This window comes from Mustelus asterias, chromosome X (genome assembly GCF_964213995.1).
Source record: "Mustelus asterias chromosome X, sMusAst1.hap1.1, whole genome shotgun sequence".
Classification (NCBI taxonomy): Eukaryota; Metazoa; Chordata; class Chondrichthyes; order Carcharhiniformes; family Triakidae; genus Mustelus; species Mustelus asterias.
Window position 1 is genome coordinate 360796 of NC_135834.1, and position 20218 is coordinate 381013.

At 42.5% G+C, this 20218-nt stretch overlaps 1 protein-coding gene across 1 annotated transcript in view; it reads right to left on the reverse strand.

Moving 5' to 3' along the window:
* Positions 1–4188: 4188 nt before the first annotated feature.
* LOC144482012 (glutaminase liver isoform, mitochondrial-like) overlaps positions 4189–20218 on the reverse strand; it is a 62976-nt gene continuing 46946 nt past the window's right edge. Inside the window, exons 12-18 of the mRNA XM_078201270.1 lie at positions 16902–17078; positions 12696–12827; positions 11968–12060; positions 10894–10955; positions 9845–9921; positions 6862–6925; positions 4189–5791 (exon numbers count right to left, since the gene is read on the reverse strand). Of these exons, the coding sequence (XP_078057396.1) occupies positions 5605–5791; positions 6862–6925; positions 9845–9921; positions 10894–10955; positions 11968–12060; positions 12696–12827; positions 16902–17078 (792 nt within the window). The 3' untranslated portion in view covers positions 4189–5604. The remainder of the gene's footprint in view (positions 5792–6861; positions 6926–9844; positions 9922–10893; positions 10956–11967; positions 12061–12695; positions 12828–16901; positions 17079–20218) is intronic.

The window sequence follows — 20218 nt, forward strand, 5'->3', positions numbered from 1 at the left end:
AAAACTTGAGTTGTTAAACTGCAATAGTGTGTGTGCGGGAAAACAAACCAATACTGGTGATCGTTTTCTGCTAGTCTTTCAAACTATGTCTTGAAATGTAGGAAATTGGATGGAAGTAGGTGAGCTGTGTCACCCCCAAGGAAACTTGCTTACTGGCTAACTGACTAGGAGAGGACATATCAGTGCTGGGGTCCATGTTGTCCCACAGTCATTTTGGGGATGGTGCAGTATATAAATCTCACAAACCCATTCCTTTGCTGGAAAAGGGAAGAGGCCAGGCCACCACTATTTCCCCTCACCCCTAAACCCATAACAACACTAACCTTACTATTATTTGTCTTTACCAATCTCCTCTCCCCCCCCCCCCCCCCCCCCCCCCCCCACCAAACACCTTGCCTTGTGACATTAAATGACCCCCTCCAGGTTTGAAATCATCTATTCCACTCACGTGACCGAATTTTCAAAAATGCTACCATCATCTAGGTTACAGCACTTTAGAACTAGGCAAGTGAGGGGCATTAGTTACCCTAGTCCACTATTGTGATTGTTCACTCTTGAGGAAGAGAGATATGTTGTTGCCTTTGTTGTGGCCACATTGGGGTGTTTGCCTGCATTGTGGGGTCACTTAGCTTTTGTCCACTGTTTGAAATTTTTAATTTATCACCACCTTAGTTTTAATTTTCACTCTCTTGTTGGCTCGGCCGTGCTTCCAAGCATAGTATTGGTGAGTTTGAGTTCCACTCCAGGACTTGAACATACAGTCTAGGTTGAGGGAATGCTGCACTGTGTTTTGGATGATTGTTAAACTGAGGCCCCATCTGCCTGCTTAAGTGAACATAAAAGATCTTGCATGACTATTCATATAAGAACAGAGCATTCAAAAAACCTGTCTCATTCAAACATCACAATTACACAGTTTCCTTAGATTTACTCCCAAAAGTTTGTTGTTTTTGCCAGTAGGTAACGATTTAAGTGAATAATTGTTGTGCACATCAGCACTGGTTTATAATAATAAGGGTAAAATGAAAACTACTTGACGTGTAACTATTGCTTATCCTGCCGTGCTATTGCTAGCATGTTGAAAGAAGGTTCCTGCATTTTACTGAAATAGTTAATGGTACACTACAATGCGCTGCCATTTTGGTTTTTAAAAAGAAATTAGAGAATTCTGGAAGCCCTCTTTTCAACATAAGCTAATAATAGCATAGTGGAAGTGTTTCCTTTTGCTTTTTCAAAGTAATCTTGTAGCTGTGGAGTATATTTGAATCTAAGAATTTTCAGGAGTAGACAAAAAGTAATGCCCAATAAGCCATCATTGCTTTAAGTTTTTAACTTGAAGGAGCATCTTTTTAGGGACCTGTTTTCTTGTTTCCTTTTAGATCATAGAATCCCTACAGTGCAGAAGGAGGCCATTCAGCCCATTGAGTCAACACCGACCACAATCCCACTCGGGGTCCTATCCCCATAACCCCATGCATTTACCCCCTGACACTAAGGGGCAATTTTAGCATGGCCAATCCACCTAACCCGTACATCTTTGGATTGTGGGAGGAAACTGGAGTACCCGGGGGAAACCCACGCAAACACGGGGAGAATGTGCAAACTCCGCACAGACAAGTGACCCAAGCCGGGAATTTGACCCTGGCGCTGTGAAGCAGCAGTGTTAACCACTCTGCCACTTTTGATTTACTTTATCTTCCATGTATCACAGAATGGGCTTATTGTCCAACTGGAAGGAATGGCTGGAACACTTCTATCCAGGAATTTTATACTGTCTGACATTTTGTGAGACAGGCAAATAGAGAAAGGACTTTGATAGAAAGTGGGCTACAGCTATACAGACTTTTTGTCCTCCTTGCTGTTTGAGTACTAGAAGAATTGGGAAAGCTTTTTTTATTTTCACAATGCTGACTCTTGCTGAATTGTTGTACTAAAAATAACCAGAGTTTCACAACAATAATCCAGGGTCATTCTAAATGCATTGAGAGAAGAGTACATAAATCATCCAATCCTACAGCACAGAAAGATGTTCAGCCCAATGTTCCTGTGCACTGCCTTGTGTGACAGGAAGTCCAAAAGTGCCTGTATACGCGCTAGTAATAGAGATATATAATATTGAGCCAAGAAAGATAATCAGGAAGATTATCCTTTTTTATGAAAAACAGATGGATATGTCTTGTGAGCTATTTTTGTGAAATGTTCGCTTGGGGGTGAAGAAAAATGGAAAATTGAAGTCTTGTGTATGTGTGACTGCTGCACAATTTGCATTCTGTTCATAAACACCTATCAAATAGTCATCACATTTTAACCATGAGTCAGTTGTGTAATTGCTTGTGTTCTGTCTCGATGTATTTGAAGTTTGGTTCATTCTGTGGTTTGTTTTTATTCTATATCACAAATAAGATGAACTCTAATCTTACTGCTCATTACAATGTCCCTTAAAAAGGTAACTAACAGGTGTGCACTCACTGACTACCTATCCATTTTGTGTATAATATCTCCCATCAGTTTCATTACTTTGTATAGTTGATGCTGCTTAAGATCTTTATATCTTGTATGGGGATCTGGATCAAGAAGCTGTCCTTGTAACCACTCAACATGGCTCTCCTCCACCTAATACACACGATATTTTGGGTTCACTGCAGACCTAACTTGCAATTGCAGTCTTGACTGCTCAGTTAAACTTCCCCTAAATGGTTCAGTTGCAATCTTCAGATGAGTCATCTGGGAAAGAATGGAGGGGAAAATAACAATATTCAGGACTGTTTCTTCTTCCTCCATGTACTGGAGAGCTCCTTGTCACTAGAACTAGAGTAATTACATCTGTTATAGTTTAAAATCACTGCTGTACATGCAAAATGTTTAACAGCTCCCAGGAACAAGCCTGACTTTCTGGAGATAACCTCTACATCTCTGGTACGTATGTGTTGTTAATTGACTCGAGACCAGGCTTAATAGTTTTATGTTCTTGCAGTAACAAACGATGCCATGAACTGGTTTGTATGTTTTTGTCTCTATTGGATATTGCATTGCTTCTTGAGATTTTTTTAAACAATTTTATCAATTAAAAAAGGTAAAACAACTTGCGTGGAACTTTGAAATATCATTTCAATTATTCCTGTTGGGATCCAGAAATTACACAAGTAAATACCAAGCAGGTACCTTGTTTTAGCCTCTTCCTGTTTCACCATCTGGTTATGTGGGGGGGGGGGGGGTTCTGTTGGGTATACATTGCCTGAGGCCCATGCTAATAAGTGTCATCCTCAGCAAAAGCTGGTCCCATCAATGCAAAATAAAGCTTGGGAACCAAGAGAATTTGCTCAGGAGAGGTGTGGGACTTAATGTTATAAATACTGCACTAGTTAATTGTGATATCTACATGTAATTAAAACAGAAAATGCTGGAAAATTCAGTGGGTCTAGCGGCATCTTTGGCGAGAAACAGTTAACATTTTGAATCCATATGACTTCAGAGCTACATGTCGTCTAAAGCACTGACAAAATGGAGCTGTCCCTTGTAAAGTCACTGCTCGGGTGATTCCTTTGGGAAATTATTTTAAGTGGTCATATCCTAAAGTCAATTACAGGTTGGTTACTGAGGTACTGTAGATGGTCTGTTTCCATAGCCTATTCTACAATCTACACTTTCATGGTTTCCACGCACTAATTTAATCACCTAAAGATTGTTTATACAGAACATTACTCTGATTTTCAATGGCAGAGCAGAACTCCAGAATATTAATCTTTCCACACACCACTACTATTCAACCCTGGCCTGCTGCCTTCCACAGAACATCTCTTTATCAACCGCTCTGCAGCGTACATACCTAGGGCAAGATTTTTCGGCCCTTCTGACCTGGTAGGATCTTCCAGTCTCACTGAAGGCACCCCCATTTCTCTCCCCCCCCCCCCCCACCCCCCTTCCTCCAAGGTGGGTTCCCCAATGGCGGGACAGGCATAGACTTCAGTAGGCTGAGCTGCCTGCCAGAAAACATGCTGGGTGGGAGTCCCACCCCTAATATTTGGTCTCACTTCAGGTTTGCTTTTCTGGTGTCTTCTAGATCTTGGCTCATAGTCTAAAATCCTGTCATACAAGAGTAAAATGATCTTTTGTAGTGATTATTAAGCTGTAATATTTGCCTTGACTAATTGCAGGCCTAATGATTTGGAACAACACAATCATTATCTTTGTATATTGTATTTTTATTGCATCACGACAAAATAAATAGCAATCTAAAACTCTGAATAATGCCCAGAGTTTGTTTCCATTAGATAGTGACACGTCACCAACTCAAATGTACAGACATTCCATCAGTTGCTAGAGAGACGGTCATCATAATTCATAATATATAAGTACAACATTACTAAATTGACAACTAAACATCATTCTAAGTCTTAACTGTTCTTGATGTAGCATGTGCAAGAAACCCATTTTTCTTGGTGTTGATATGAATATCAGTCGCAGATGGTTAGGTCATAGTCATTTATGAGAGGTCACACAACACCAGGCTGTAGGAGTGGGTGGGATGGAGAGTGTGATGGAGCGCTGTTCCTTCGTTGGATGAAGTTATACTTGATGAAGGAGCAGCACTCAAAGCTTGTGATTTCAAATAAACCTGTTGGACTATAACCTGGTGTTCTGTGACCTCATCTTGTCCACCCCAGTATAAGTCATTTATGTAACTTATACATAAGTGTATTTATGATCTTTTGTATTTTTGGCCCATCAAGTCTATGCCAGACTTGTAAAATCTTATCTGCTTTTGTATATCTTGTTTATTTTCAAATTCTATTTCCTCTTCCTATCAATTTCTAGGTCATCTTTTGCTAATTTTAAAACCCTCCCAATCCTCAGGCTAGCTACTCTCTTTGGCAATATTGTAGAGTCTTTATCTAATACTATCCTCCACTTCACAGCTATTCCACTTTTCAAGTGATATTTCTATTCCTCAAAGAATGTACATTCATTGATCATTCTAAATTACTTTTAAATGTCTAGTTTCAGATTTAACCACATCACTCTCAAACTTGATATGTAATTCTATCATCGCCCTTCCCCAGAAGACCCTAATATAATAAGATGAAGATACTATAAGATTACTAATCAACAAGTTTCATTAGTTTCAAGATGATGATACACCCAATATAGCTGTCGTATCAGTTACATGGGAATCTTTAAAACCACAGTGGGGGAGCATCTTCAGGAAAACAAGTGTAATATTTGTAAACTCGTGTCCTTGTATCTTCCTGCCTCCTTTTTATTTAATGACTGGAGGGTTTAATCAACTCTTACTGATTTATTTTGGTTTGTTGGGAATTTTTTTAAATGTGGATTTTGGCTTGTTGTAAATTCAGTCAGTGAATTTGTCAGCAGTTTGGTTTGGATACTATTATGGCAGAGTGGTGGTTTCTGGTAGTCAACCAACCGGCTCATCAAAATAGTTATTTATTAGTGTAAATATGGATTTGCGGCTTTGCTGCAGTAAGGCAAGTTGGGTTGTGAAACTACAACATTTAGTTCTTGTCATTATAGCAGGACGTCGTCCTGCTGTTGCATAACTAGACACCTACATCACGAGCGATACATGAGAACCAGGACTGACTTTCAGGCCTTTGTGACTAGAGAAGTTGGTGGTCTATTGCCGCTCTCCCCTGAATTTTCATTGACTATATCCTCACTGTCACTCTCTGCTGTCTCTGGCAGGGAGTAAGACATCTGGTAGTTCCTTAGCAGCTTTGCAACGTGATGATGGTTGAAGTGAATTGCATCATCCAGAGGAGTATTACCCCATCTGTGGACAGGTGAAAGAATAATCGAAGACAAGTCAAAACTTACTGGGGTTACAATTCTCTGATGCGCATTGAGATAGCAATTTTGGAGTTGGATAATGTAATAATGCATGTTACAGACTTTGTCAGAAACACAAAGGGTCTTTATTAACAAGGAAAATCTGTACGGAGGCTAGCAACCTGGCTGCCCCAGTCCCTACATGTCTACTACATGCCTTCTGCCAAAGAGAGAGCTCCACCCCCAGGGATGGTTAGCCATTCTTGGTCCCAATTAGCCATTCTTGGTCCCAATTGATCCCTCAAGCCAAGTGACCCTCTTCTGCTGTATTATCCTTAAAAGGGAGTTTCTCACTTAAGATGGTCCAATGTCATAATGATAGAGATATGAAACATTGGCACTGAAGCTGCTGGAGTGCTGAATCATCTTGCTGAACCCCATGAATAATTGTAGTGGTGCTTTCAAGAAAAGTACTGGCTGGAATTCTCCCATTTTGAAACTAAATACGATGGTGAACAGCACCTGTCCCACTGGCCAGAATGGCAGGATCCTGTGCCAGATTCAGGCGCTTGGAACTTCAGTAATTATGCATAGGCAAGTTCTCTTCCGACACTCCTGGTTGCCAGTCAGCCAATTTGCCCACCCACCCTCAGCTGGTGGGTTTGAAGGTCTTGGCACTGTCCAGTACACTCCTATCACACTCTCCATCCCACCCACTGCTCTATGACCCCCATTTTCAATTTAGGAGCAAAAAGAACTTCAAATAACTAGAAGATCACCAATGTCTATCTCTATGGTAGACTGGTCGTAACGTTGGAATGGAAACATTTCATGTTGAGCCTGAAGTACCATTCAAACGTGTGGAGTCTGCACGTTCTCCCTGTGTCTGCGTGGGTTTCCTCCCACAGTCTGAAAGACATGCTGGTTCGGTGCATTAGCCATGCTAAAATTCTCCCTCAGTGTATCCGAACAGGCACCGAGTGTGGCGACTAGGGGATTTTCACAGTAACTTCATTGCAGTGTTAATGTAAGCCCACTTGTGGCTAATAAATAAAATAGAGATTTCTCACTCACCTGTCCTTGCAGAAAGGATTTACACGGCAGCCATCAAGAAGAAAGCAAACTACTTCCACATGACCTACATAAAATTGAATTAATATTGAAATAAGTTCAAAGCAGTAGTCGGGGAATAGATATATTGTGGGTCATATCCGACTCTTACACCTCTGGAACCTGGGTTAGAACCCCTGATATGAATGTCTCCACTCTATTACAAGCAGTCTGAACCCAATTACAATGGACAGGGGCTTGGAGTACAAATCTACCCCTAATTTACAGTAGCACTTATTTGATATTCTTACTCCGATGTCACAGGATGGCTGATGCGGGAGATGGACAATGTTTCACCGGTTCAGGAGGAGATTAAGTTGATGTGGAACATATCTTTCCTTCAGCTGAAAGCTTAAGCAGCATGCCTGCTGAATACAGCACCCCCCTGCTCTTCCTTCAATCCTGCCTCAGCTCATCTTGGCAGATTAGCTCTCGACTATTCCGAGGCAGCCCGGCTGACTTCCACCTCACATAAACTTGTGCTCATCCAAAACTCTGCTGCCCGTTTCTTCATTCGCTCCGAATCTGATTCACACATCACCCCTGTTTTGCTAACCTTCACTGATAACCAGTTCAATGACACCTTCATTTTAAAATCCTTTTGCTTGTTTTCAAATCCCTCCAGAACCTTACCCTTCCCTCTGTAGCCTTCTCCAGGCTTTAATTCTGACCTGTTCCACATTCCTGGTTTCAATTGCTCCATCATTCTGGTGACCTTGCTTCAGCTACCCAAGTTCTAATCTCTGGAATTCCCTTCCTAAACCTTTCCACCTTTCTTTCAAGACATTCCTTAAAACATACCTCTTTGATCAAGCTTTTAGTCACCTGTCCTGATACCTACTTGTGTGGTTCTGTGTTTCTATTAGTAATGCTCCTGTGAAGCAACATGGCATGTACAGCCACATTAAATGTGCTCTACAAATGCAAATTGTTGTTAGGGATACTGCTACCATTTCAGCTGTGACACCCCCACTGCTTGCCTATTCACTGCTGAGTGTTTCATTTTTTTTCCAGCCTGTCTGCACTAGAGTATTGCTGATGTTAGCAAGTATGCAGCATGTTAGCCACTGGGACTTCAGTTGTGGTTTTGGTCTAGGTCTAGTTACAGGTCCAGCTCCCATACTCTGAGGGAAGCGAAGCTTGATTGCCATTCCAGGCACTGAACAAGTATGATGTGGAGGTTCTTCCTACCCTCCACCAGTCCTCCACATCCATTCTGTGTCTCTGAGACTTCTCATCTCCTTTCTCTGACTTCTCAATCTGTGTTCCTGCTAATCTGGTTACATGACCATTTCTGCAGGAGCCTCAACATTATTGTCCACACTTCAATCACTTACCAGTGTCTTCCCTGGGCATATGCAATTGGGCCCCCTGGAGTGTGAGTTCTTGGCTGTGTCACTTGAGCAGTTAGAGGAAATCAAAATAATGACTAACACCATGTACCCGACCCACATCATCACAACAGATTCCGTTCGCATTAGAGTCATAGAGGTTTACAGCATGGAAACAGGCCCTTCGACCCAACTTGTCCATGCCGCCCTGTTTTTACCACTAAGCTAGACCCAATTGCCTGCGTTTGGCCCATATCCCTCGATACCCATCTTACCCATGTAACTGTCTAAACGCTTTTTAAAAGACAAAATTGTACCCCCCTCTACTACTACCTCTGGCAGTTTGTTCCAGACACTCACCACCTTCTGTGTGAAAAAACTGCCCCCCTGGACACTTTTGTATCTCTCCCCTCTCACCTTAAACTTATGCCCTCTAGTTTTAGACTCCTCTACCTTTGGGAAAAGATGTTGACTATCTACCTTGTCTATGCCCCTCATTATTTTATAGACCTCTATAAGATCAGCCCTAAGCTTCCTACACTCCAAGGAAAAAAGTCCCAGTCTATCCAGCCTCTCCTTATAACTCAAACCATCAAGTCCCCATAGCATCCTAGTAAATCTTTTCTGCACTCTTTCTAGTTTAATAATATCCTTTCTATAATAGGGTGACCAGAACTGTACACAGTATTCCAAGTGTGGCCTTACCAATGTCTTGTACAACTTCAACAAGATGTCCCAACTCCTGTATTCAATGTTCAACATTATACAACAGGTTCATGGAAAGTCTCTATAGGTTCCCAGGGTGCCATGAATCATGGTTTGAGAACTACTGGCATAGAGCCATGCAGACCAGGAAGGTTCACATTTTAATCTCTCGCCAGGGTAGCACCAATTGGCCTTTGGACCCCTTGGCTCGGATAGTTCAAGTCAGCAGGGTTATTTGATCACAATCCAATGTGCCCTGTTAGAAAGTGCATGTGTATATACATAGGGTGTTAGCTGGATCAGGCCTCTGGCTGCAGTTTTTTCCTCACCCCTTCCCATGGGTGAATAACCAACTACACACTGCCTATGAAGAAGATTGGTCACTTGGATTTGATAGTGTAGGACAGCTGGCACCTGTAAAACTCACGTCTTCAGAAAAAGAGGGGAGAAAATTGGACATTGGGATGGGAAGGTACATCACTGTACCTGAACAATTCAGATCTGACTTTCAATCCAAAATTTAGAAATGAACAAATCGTGCCTCTTGAAATGGTTTTGTTTCAGATGGTTAGTGGTGCCAGCTCAGACACACTGGCATTGATTGGTCAGGAATTTGCTTTCACAATTGCTGACATAAGTTCTTCAGCTGTGGTAGAACAGATGAGGGGCTGGACAGATATGCCAAGTGCTTTTACTATAGTGAACAGAGGAGTAGCAGAGGGAGAGTCAGCATGGTGGTTCTAATGCTCCTTCCAGTTGTTGGCCACAGTTGCGGCAGTGGTAGGGTTCAAGCTGATTGACTCTGGACACCACAGTATGTAGCGACTAAGAGGGGAAGGAGAGAAACTGCTAAATGTAGTGGAAATTAGAAGACATGCTGCTAGTTTAGTAGCTAAAAACTTCATCCGTACCTTCAGCTGCCGCTATGTGTAGTGGTGTACGTGAATCATAGTCTTTCTGTTCCATGTCCATAGCAGAGAGTGCAAATCTGGGGAAGTAAAACATACCCCAGTCAGATCACACAAACTGCTCTGTGCTGATATCTCCTCATGTGGCTTGATGTCAAAAATGTTTCAGTGATGTTAGGTGCCTTGGAACATTTTACTACGTTAAAGGCGCTTACATAAAGTTGCTGTTGCAATGAAAATGAATGTAACTGAGGCATTAAATATAAGACTAACATTGCACATTTGTGAGACAGATGGAAGCATTGAGGCAGTAGTTTACATGCACCGTTTACCAAATGGTAAGTTTCATATCTTAACTGTGCAGATGGGGCTGAGCTGAGATCAATCACTTCCTTACAAAAGGACAGTAGGAGAATATGTGGAACAGTCTTCTTTCTGAGATGTAGTTAAATTTGGAAAGATATAAATGCCAAGTTATTTGCCTATCATCTTGGCCAGGATGTGGCTTGAAGAGGGATTTTGTCCCACAAGCTAGGACTGATTTCGTGGTTTTTTTTAAAACTCAGCCCTGTAATATTATACCTCCAATAGACAGACACATCCAGTTCATCCATTAAGCACACCTTGTGCCAGCTGAGAGGACTATTCCCAGATTCCTCCTGTCTTACTGACTAGATTGGATGGCGGTGGAGAGACGGAAGGAAGGAATGCAAATATAAGATGCAAATCTTAATGAAGTGTTTCGCTGAGACATGGGGGAGAGTGAGTGAAATTCACCTTCTGCAGGGCGGGGGAGAGAAATAGGACAGGTTGTAGCAGATTAGCAATTTGTTATACAGTCCATCTGATTTCCATTCCAGGGGATGAAATGGCCTCAGGCTGGTGTTCCACTCGAGTTCCTGATCTCAGTTGCATTATTGCTCAGAGGTGCTAAGTGCAAGTCAGGGACTACTGCACCCACCCCAGCCTATGTGAGCCCAATGCGTGTCATGGGAAGGTCTACTCAGCAGGGGAGAGGAAGATCTTACCATTACACAAAAACAAGTACTTACCTCCGCAGCGCAGCTATGTCACCACTATAGGCAGCAAAGAGCAAATTCACCACTGATTCTTCCTGGTAGGGTGAACAACATAACAATTTTAAAGATTTAATGTTTCTATGACTTCTTAAAAATGTATAGTTAGAGTAAAAACAAATTAATCCTTGTAGTCCCTCCCCTATTGTGGACTCCACCCACCCACTTAATCATCTGAAAAAAGCACTGTCTAAATATTTATTAATCCATAAAAGTAATAAAGCAAAATACTCTTGCATCTTCATATATATTTTACATTGACAGTGGTGCCTGCATTTGTGGATAAATACAGCACTGCTCCGAGGATCTACCTGGTGCTGCTGCTCCAGACACTTAGCACCTGCTGCTTTCATGGGCAGGCATTCTGGCCAGTATGTTTTTGGGATCCTGAATTCTTGCCCACAGCATGTAGCAGAGTTCCATGTGCAAAGCAGAAGCGGCATCAGAGTGGCAATGAGGAAGGAAAGAATGCCAAAGTGAATGCCATAGTTAAGGACAGAGTGCCAACATGGACTGACAAAGTGGAGGGAGTAGAGTAGTATTGTGAACTGAGGGAAGTGCGAGAGATAGCAGTATCATGAACTAACAAAGAGAATATCTCCACGTTACTGTATTAATTGTATAATGATTTAACAATTGGACCATGTGATCAGGTGTTTTTTAAAATTCATTAATGGGACATGGAAGTCGCTGGCTGGGTCAGCATTTGTTGTCTATCCCTAAATGCCCTTGAACTGAGTGGCTTGCTAGGCCATTTCAGAGGGCAGTTAAGAGTCAACCACATTGCCGTGGCTCTGGAGTCGCATGTAGACCAGGCTGGGTGAGGTCAGCAGATTTCCTCCCCTAAATATTAGTGATGGTGTGGTGGAGGTGGTGGTGGGAAGAGAAATCTTTTAGGATTTTTTTCCCTCTTAATTTCTGGTACTAATTGTGCAGCAGCCCTGTTCTGGCTCTGGGTTAGTGCTTGTCAAAGTGTATTAATTGAACCAAGGCCTGAAGTAACTGGCGCTCAATGTGTATTTCCATCCACAGATTCATCAGACTGCTTACCCTGGCTTCACTTCCATTTCTCCGTGGATCTAGTTTCCTGGCAAAATGCCTCAAGTTGTCATAGTTATGAAAGTTGAACAGAGAAACCAGCTCCTGAAAAATAAAAGACCAGTCACTTCCCTGGAAGAACTTATTCATATGGGGTGGTGCAATTACGCTCAGCCATTATCTCTCTTTATAGCACTTAAGACTTGGACATTCACTTAAGTGAATGTCCAAGTCTTAAGTGCTATAAAGAGAGATAATTATATATTGTTTTATTAATGTAGTGTACTAGACCCACCCCCTTAATGGCTGTGTGTAATTGCACCACCCCATATGCCAATATGATACTGAGCCATACAGACAGGAAATATCCAAATGGGGAATTTGCATGTTTGGGTCATTGCACAAAATCAAGGCCAGGGTGATAAGTTTTCTCTCTCAGTAGTTGAAGAGCCTTTCAATGCTCTTGTTGCGGGTAATACATAAAGAATAGTCTCTTGGGCAAGGTACCAGAGGAACTGTATCCCAACATGAGCTGCTACGTTCAAAAGAAAAAGTACCTGGAAACCCTTACAGATATGATCACTTTTAAATGTTTTATCAATTCTATAATGAACATTGCTGATATCATCAGTTGTTGAGGGGGAGTTCCTCAGTTGAATGAGAGATATCCTGCTTTGCCTAATGCTATAGGTTATGACCAGTTGATTGAGTTGTTGAGGCACATTCTCCGTATCTCATACCTGACAGAAGTCGATACCTCTCACACTATTGCCAACTTTGTCCAAAGCTGGAGACCAGCTCATGATGCCCATCACATTGGGCACCACCAGCAGAACACCACCAGAAACGCCAGATTTTGCTGGAAGGCCAACCTGCAAACACACAAAAAAATGATGTGAAAAATACCAAAGTCAACAGGCAACCCACAATGCAATGTTTTAGGCCACATCTCCCAGCTGGATAATGAGGACACATACAAGCCACCCACCAAATACTTTACTGGGCAGGAAAAGCTAGAACATGTGAGAACTCTCGGAGTATCAAGAACTGGAAACAGTTTCAGCTATAGAGACTTGATGCAAATATAGCCCAACCTCTTCTGATGCTTCTGTTAGTAACATGATGAATGGCCACCTGTGAAAGGTATCGCAGAGTGACTAAGGAACTAGATTCTTACTGAAGCCAACAGGAGGAGAGAGAGAAAGTTTGGCAAAATATTTAAAAATCCAATTCACAATTGACTGGTGTGAATGAATATAGAAACTTGTTCGGAAACGAGATCAGAAACCCTAAAATATATTATGAAGTTAGACTAGACCCCAACTATTTGCTATTTTGGTATTGTGAGGATATGATGTTCCACTCCAGGCACGATTCTACTGACACACTAGGAAGCTTTTATCAAAACAAATTTATTTAATAATACAGTTTAACTATAACAAATGAATTAGCTTAACATTTACCAATTGAACAAGGCTTAAACGTGACAAGATACAATTATTAACTACTAACCTATCCCGATGAGTTCCAATTCAAGCAATATTCCTCTTACAGACTTAAAACCCCTCTTCAAAAACAGTTAGCAAGCCCCAGGTTTATGTGCTTGTACTTGTTAACAGTCCTAGAGCCTTTTGAGAGAGAGCGAGACAGACAGACCTGTCTTCTGACAGCCCCAAACAGTAGCCTCCAGAGAGAGAGAGAGAAAGACTGATTCTTTCAGAACCAGGCAGAAACTGACTGTTTTAAAATAAAAGAGAACTATGTGTTTTCCCTGCATGCTCCTCCCATTGGCACATGACTCTGTCCCTTGTCAATCAATCTAATCAAAACCCTACTCTGAAACCCCAAGGGAAACCCAAGTAAACAAAAATGTATTAACTCTGTTGAGACAAACACACTATTAGCTAAAATCAGTCATTATCCTGAATTCTCATTATTTGAACTGCCTGTTGCCCAGACAAATTGGCACTGTAAAATAGAGCTGAATTTTAAACATATCCCTTACAAGAAACATGATAAAATACATTTCCTAAAGGCCCAGTATTATCACAAACTACAGAATAAAGAGTAACGAAACAATGGAAAAAACAGACTTGCTGAAAGCTTTCCCAAAAACCTAAACAGTTTCAAAATGACAGATGACTTTATAATTTACATAAAATGGGATTGGTAAGGAGAAAATGGGAGCACAACAGATGACAAAGTTCATTCAGCAACATGAGCTACAGATTTTAAAATGTGCGCGCGAATTATTTTCATCACATGATAATACTAGTATGTGTATTTTTGTCTTTACTGAGACAAGTTAATTTTCACCAAAATATCGAGGGGATGATTGTCAACTGGAATGGATGTTTGACAAAGTTTGTCTAAACTTGTAATATATCAAACCACGAGATGGAGCAATTCTACAAGATTTCAGTACAGGCCTTGAACATGGAAGTTATATGAGGCTGAAGTTGTGAGGAGCAGAGCTGGCTAAGAGCATGGGTCAGAGAATTAGGTGTGGTGATCTGTAGTCCTGTGTTGTGGTGTTCCAAATCATTTGAGGTTACACCAGAGATTCTTGTGATTTTAAAAGGAATTGACTGAGCAATATGACTTCTATAGGGTGTATATCATTGTTAGTTTTTAGTTTCTTTTAATTGCTTATATTATTTTATCTGTATTTTTGATACATTACATGTTGATGTTTAGACTTTTGTTTTATATTGAGGGTTTTATTTATATGCCTTGCTCAGCAGTCTGTGTAGCTCTTTAACAAATTAATCTTATAAAATAAGTGGGCTCTTTCGTTCTGTTTTTCCCATCTTTCTGTTGACTTATTGGGAGTGTGGTTCCATAGGCACCGGCCGACTTCTGTCTGTTACTTCAACCAAATGACTTTGTCTTTTGTCTGTATCAAGCTAAGTTTCAGATGTACACTGTGTGGTGAATTTTGACTCTGAGACAGCTGCAGTGTTGGAGCCTCCCCACCCAATCCCCCATCAACACTCAGTGTGACAGTAATTGGATGTTCTTCACTTGCTCTACAAAAGAGGAAGACTATGCTTTCTTGTTTTGTGGTCATTGTGTTGCAATCAGGCACTTTTGAAGGTATATTTGTAGTTTTTCCCTCATTACAAGTCCAGCAGGCTCTTGAGCTTGGAGATTTTAGAAATTGTTCTGTTTCTTATGGGCAGCTGTTAGCAATCCTGACTAAAACAATAAAAGACAAACTGTGCAACATGCCAAAAGACTTTAGAGAGGGGGGGGGGAGCCTACCAGTTCCTGGGTACAGATAGAATTCCTTGGGAGTTGCGGGTTAGAGGAGGTGCTGGAGCGATGCAGCACTGGCTTGCTCTGGCAACACTACACTACTGACTAAGTATTCAACCATGGGGAGACTCACGACCCCTGCATATAAATGTGTGATTAAATGGAAGACACTTTCCAGTTGGAATTATTAAGTAACGATCGGGGTCAGCTGGTTTTCCACTCCCAGACCACGGGTGCTGAAGTCAATTCAGCATCGATCAGGGGTGGGTGCTTTCCAGTCTGTCAGGTTCACATCGGAGGTAGAAATGAATCTGGATCATCTTTGGGGCCAGAATTAGCCTTGTGCAGACTGTGGTCTGTAACAACTTTAATCAGGCAATTGAGGTGGGCCCGTTAGAATACGAATTCCCTGATTAAGGGCCAAACTGATGGGCCAATCAGGGAGCCTCTTACTTTGTATTTAACCAGGAGTGTCAGTTCCTCTGGGACTCCGAGTGTAGGCTGCTGACTGAAAGCACTCTGTATGCTGTTGTCAGAATTGTAAATAAAGGGATTTTGGTGAAGCTTCCAAGGACTTATTACATGGTCGTTAACTCAAACTGTCTCCGTAACATTCTAACTGTCCAATATTGAACCGCTTAATCTCACCGATGTATATCATTATTATTTATGATATAACAAAACTGTCTTTGTAATCTCATTTATTCTAGCAATTATAATCCATCATCTGTTATTGTGTAGCTAATGTTAAATTTAAGTGCTGCTCACTGCGATTTTAAGGTTACAAACAAACGGTAGTTTATGATTTTGTAATCGACTTCATTGTTGATAATTAGCAAGGAAGGATTAATTCATTCAGGAGTTTGTGTGGATCCTGAGGGGATTGGCAGTGTAAAAGCTGATATAATCTGAACTGGTTCATGTCAGATAGTTTGGTGAATCAAAGTTGGATGTCATTAACTCCCAAGCACAGACTGCTTAGTAAACACAGACGGTTCTTTGAGAAGCTAAGGTGAATGGTTAAGGATTTGCCTGGTGCCCTTGATGACTATTCTTCTCAGGGTGTTGATTCAAGTGCTCTTACAATATATGAAAGTGGGATTGCAAACGTTGGACTGTCATCATTGCTGGCATCAATCTCATATTTGGTCTGTCCATACCCCCTTGATCGGCACTCCTTCTGCCACCTTAAATACTCGCTCCCTCCACCACTGACACACAGTAGCAGCAGTGTGTACCATCTACAAGATGCACTGCAGCAACTCGCCAAGGCTCCTTAGACAGCACTTTCCAAACCCGCCACCTCTACCATCTAAATGGACAAGGCAATGGACACATGGGAATATTACCACCTGCAAGTTCCCCACCAAGCCACTCACCATCCTGACTTGGAAATATATTGCCGTTCCTTCACTGTCACTGGGTCAAAATCCTGGAACTCCCTCCCTAACAGCACCATGGGTGTACCTGCACCACATGGACTGCAGCGGTTCAAAAAGACAGCCCACCTTCTCAAGGGCAATTAGGAATGAATAATAGATATCAACCTTGCTGGTGATGTTCACATCTCATGAATGATTTTTTCAAATCCCTGCAAAACTGCAGTTATGAGGTGATCAATCCGAATGCCACTAATTGCATTATGGCTTCCTTCAGGGGAAACCTCTAATTATTGCATAAACACTTACATGAAAAGCAAATTCGCCTGAGAAATCGTACATCCCACATGAGTGCATCAGGCTGAGAGTGTTCCTCACTGCCTCAGCGCTCAGGACCCGCTCTCCTGTGATTGGGCAGATTCCCCCATTGGCCAAGGTGGCAGCCATTACGCCACCCGACTCACATGTCACCTCGATCGAGCACAGCTGCAGTGAGAAAAAAGGAGAACTTGTGTTTGTAGAAAAAAAAACAAATGCAAAGATCAGCAAATACAAAAGACTGAAGCATGATTTGGACACCCTGTCAGAGAATGTGTGAAGACCATTAATATCAGCGCTTGGCTGTTATAGAAAATTAAAGCCAGTGATAGCGGGTGATCAAATAAGAGAGATGAGACACAATCACAATAAAAGCACAATACTGCGGGATGTAGGCAATCAGAAATATAAAAACAGAAAACTCTGGAAATACTCAGAGCAGAGCAACAATATAAAATGAAGGGTACAATTCTAAAGGGGGTGCAGAAGCAGAAGGACCTGGGTGAACATGTGCATAAATCACTGAAGATGACAGGACAGATCGAGCGCAGTTAGTAAAGCAAACAGCATCCTGGGCTTTATAAATAGGGCCATAGAGTACAAAATCTGGAAAGTTATGTTAAACCTGCATCAAACACTGGATTGGCTTCAACTGGAGTTGTGTGTCCAGTTGTGGGTGCCACATTGCATGAAGGATGTGAAGGCTTTAGAGAGGCTGCAGAGAGGATTCATGTGAATGGTTTCAGGGATGAGGAATTTCTGTTACTTAGGTTGGAAAAGTTGAAACTGTTTTCCTTGAAGAGAACGAGAGATTTTATAGAGGTGTTCAAAATCATGAGGGATCTGGACAGAGTAGATAGGGTGAAATTGGAAGGATTGAGAACCAGTGGGCATAGACCTAAGGTAATGAGTACACGAAGCAACGGAAGAAAACATTTTCATGCAGTGAGTGGTTAGGATCTAGACTGCAGTGCCTGCTCCACACTGATTTGATTGGATTTATTATTGTCACGTGTATTGAGATACAGTGAAAAGTATTGTTTCTTGTGCGCTATACAAAGCATACCGTTCATAGAGAAGGAAAGGAGAGAGTGCAGAATGTAGTGTTACAGTCACAGCTAGGGTGTAGAGAAAGATCAACTTAATATTTGATTTGATTTATTATTGTCAAGTGTTTGGGGATAGTGAAAAGTATTGTTTCTTGCACGCTATACAGACAAAGCATACCGTTCATAAAGTACATAGGGGAGAAGGAGAGAGTGCTAATGTAATCTGAAAAGGAAGTTGGGGGGGGGGGTGGGGAAGTAAATTGCTCTTTCAGAGAGCGAATGGTCTCCTTCTGTAACTATTCTATTGTATGATAATGAGAGTGAGGCACAGTTACCCCGGCGGCAGTTTTCCCGCTTCTCCCGCGCGGCTCGAGCCGCTTCCCGCTTCTCCCGCGCGGCTGCTGCGGGGGTGGGGGCGGGGCAGTGAGGCTCGAGCTGCTTCTCGCCCTCTGCGCGCATGGCCTTGGCCTCGCCTCGCGCAAAGGCCGCCCTCCTCCCTGAGGGGAAGCCGCCATTTCTGAGGCTCTCAAGACGTCTCCGAACCAAAACCAAAACTTGCTCTCTCAGCCCGAGGGCCTCGCGGAGTAAGTCACATCCCTGCGCTGCGAGAAGACACCACTTCAAGCCCTGAAGATACCAATGACGCCCCCCCCCCCCCCTCCCCACAACAGAGACAGCAAGTCCAACCTCTGGCCAAATAACCGAGTGGTTAGAAACAAGAGACATGTCCTTAGGAAGTCAGCATGGAGCCATCGGGAAAACGGGACAGAAGAGTTCTCAAAAGTAAGCTAGATGTCATCGGCAAAAAGAGGTTAGGAGAGGACAGTGCTAAATGGAAAAAGGTAGACATGGAGGGAGACAAAGGAATGGGGTAATGGAAAGAAAGAATCCAACATTAATTATGAAATTGTTTCCAGCTTCAGGTGGAGCCTTTAATGAAATTTTTGTTTTCCTCTGCCACTCCAAATCCTTTGTTATATGTGTGTAATTTAGTGATTAGGATATTAGGCTGCACTGAGTAGAACATTTCTCACGAATCGAGCTACATTCGTGATTTAGAAAGAAACAGGAAGAAAATCCAAGGCATCAGATCACAGTACTTTGGACAAAAGTGATTGCCAAATGGACACTGATCCATCTGGCATGTCAGTGTGCAGACTGCTTAACAGCCAAATGATTATTTCTGAACTGTTGTCACTGTTGCAGTGTCAGATTATCACTATTCTAATGAAGGTTGGCCACTGATCCAGGTAGTATTCCAGTGAGGGATGGATATTGATCCAACTGATATTCCAGTGAGACATGGGCATTGATCCAACTAGTACTCCAGTGAGACATGGGCACTGATCCAACTGGTATTCCAGTGAGGATTGGGCACTGATACAACTGGAATTCCAGTGAGGGATGGACATTGATCCAACTGGTATTCCAGTGAGACATGGGCACTGATCCAACTAGTATTCCAGTGAGGATTGGGCACTGATCCAACTAGTATTCCAGTGAGGATTGGGAAATGATACAACTGGAATTCCAGTGAGGGATGGACATTGATCCAACTGGTATTCCAGTGAGACATGGGCACTGATCCAACTAGTATTCCAGTGAGACATGGGCACTGATCCAACTGGTATTCCAGTGAGACATGGGCACTGATCCAACTAGTATTCCAGTGAGACATGGGCACTGATCCAACTGGTACTCCAGTGAGGGATGGGCACTGATCCAACTGGTACTCCAGTGAGACATGGGCACTGATCCAACTGGTACTCCAGTGAGGGATGGGCACTGATCCAACTGGTACTCCAGTGAGACATGGGCACTGATCCAACTGGTACTCCAGTGAGACATGGGCACTGATCCAACTGGTACTCCAGTGAGGGATGGGCACTGATCCAACTAGTATTCCAGTGAGACATGGGCACTGATCCAACTGGTACTCCAGTGAGACATGGGCACTGATCCAACTGGTATTCCAGTGAGACATGGGCACTGATCCAACTGGTACTCCAGTGAGGGATGGGCACTGATCCAACTGGTATTCCAGTGAGACATGGGCACTGATCCAACTGGTACTCCAGTGAGGGATGGGCACTGATCCAACTAGTATTCCAGTGAGACATGGGCACTGATCCAACTGGTACTCCAGTGAGACATGGGCACTGATCCAACTGGTATTCCAGTGAGACATGGGCACTGATCCAACTGGTACTCCAGTGAGGGATGGGCACTGATCCAACTGGTATTCCAGTGAGACATGGG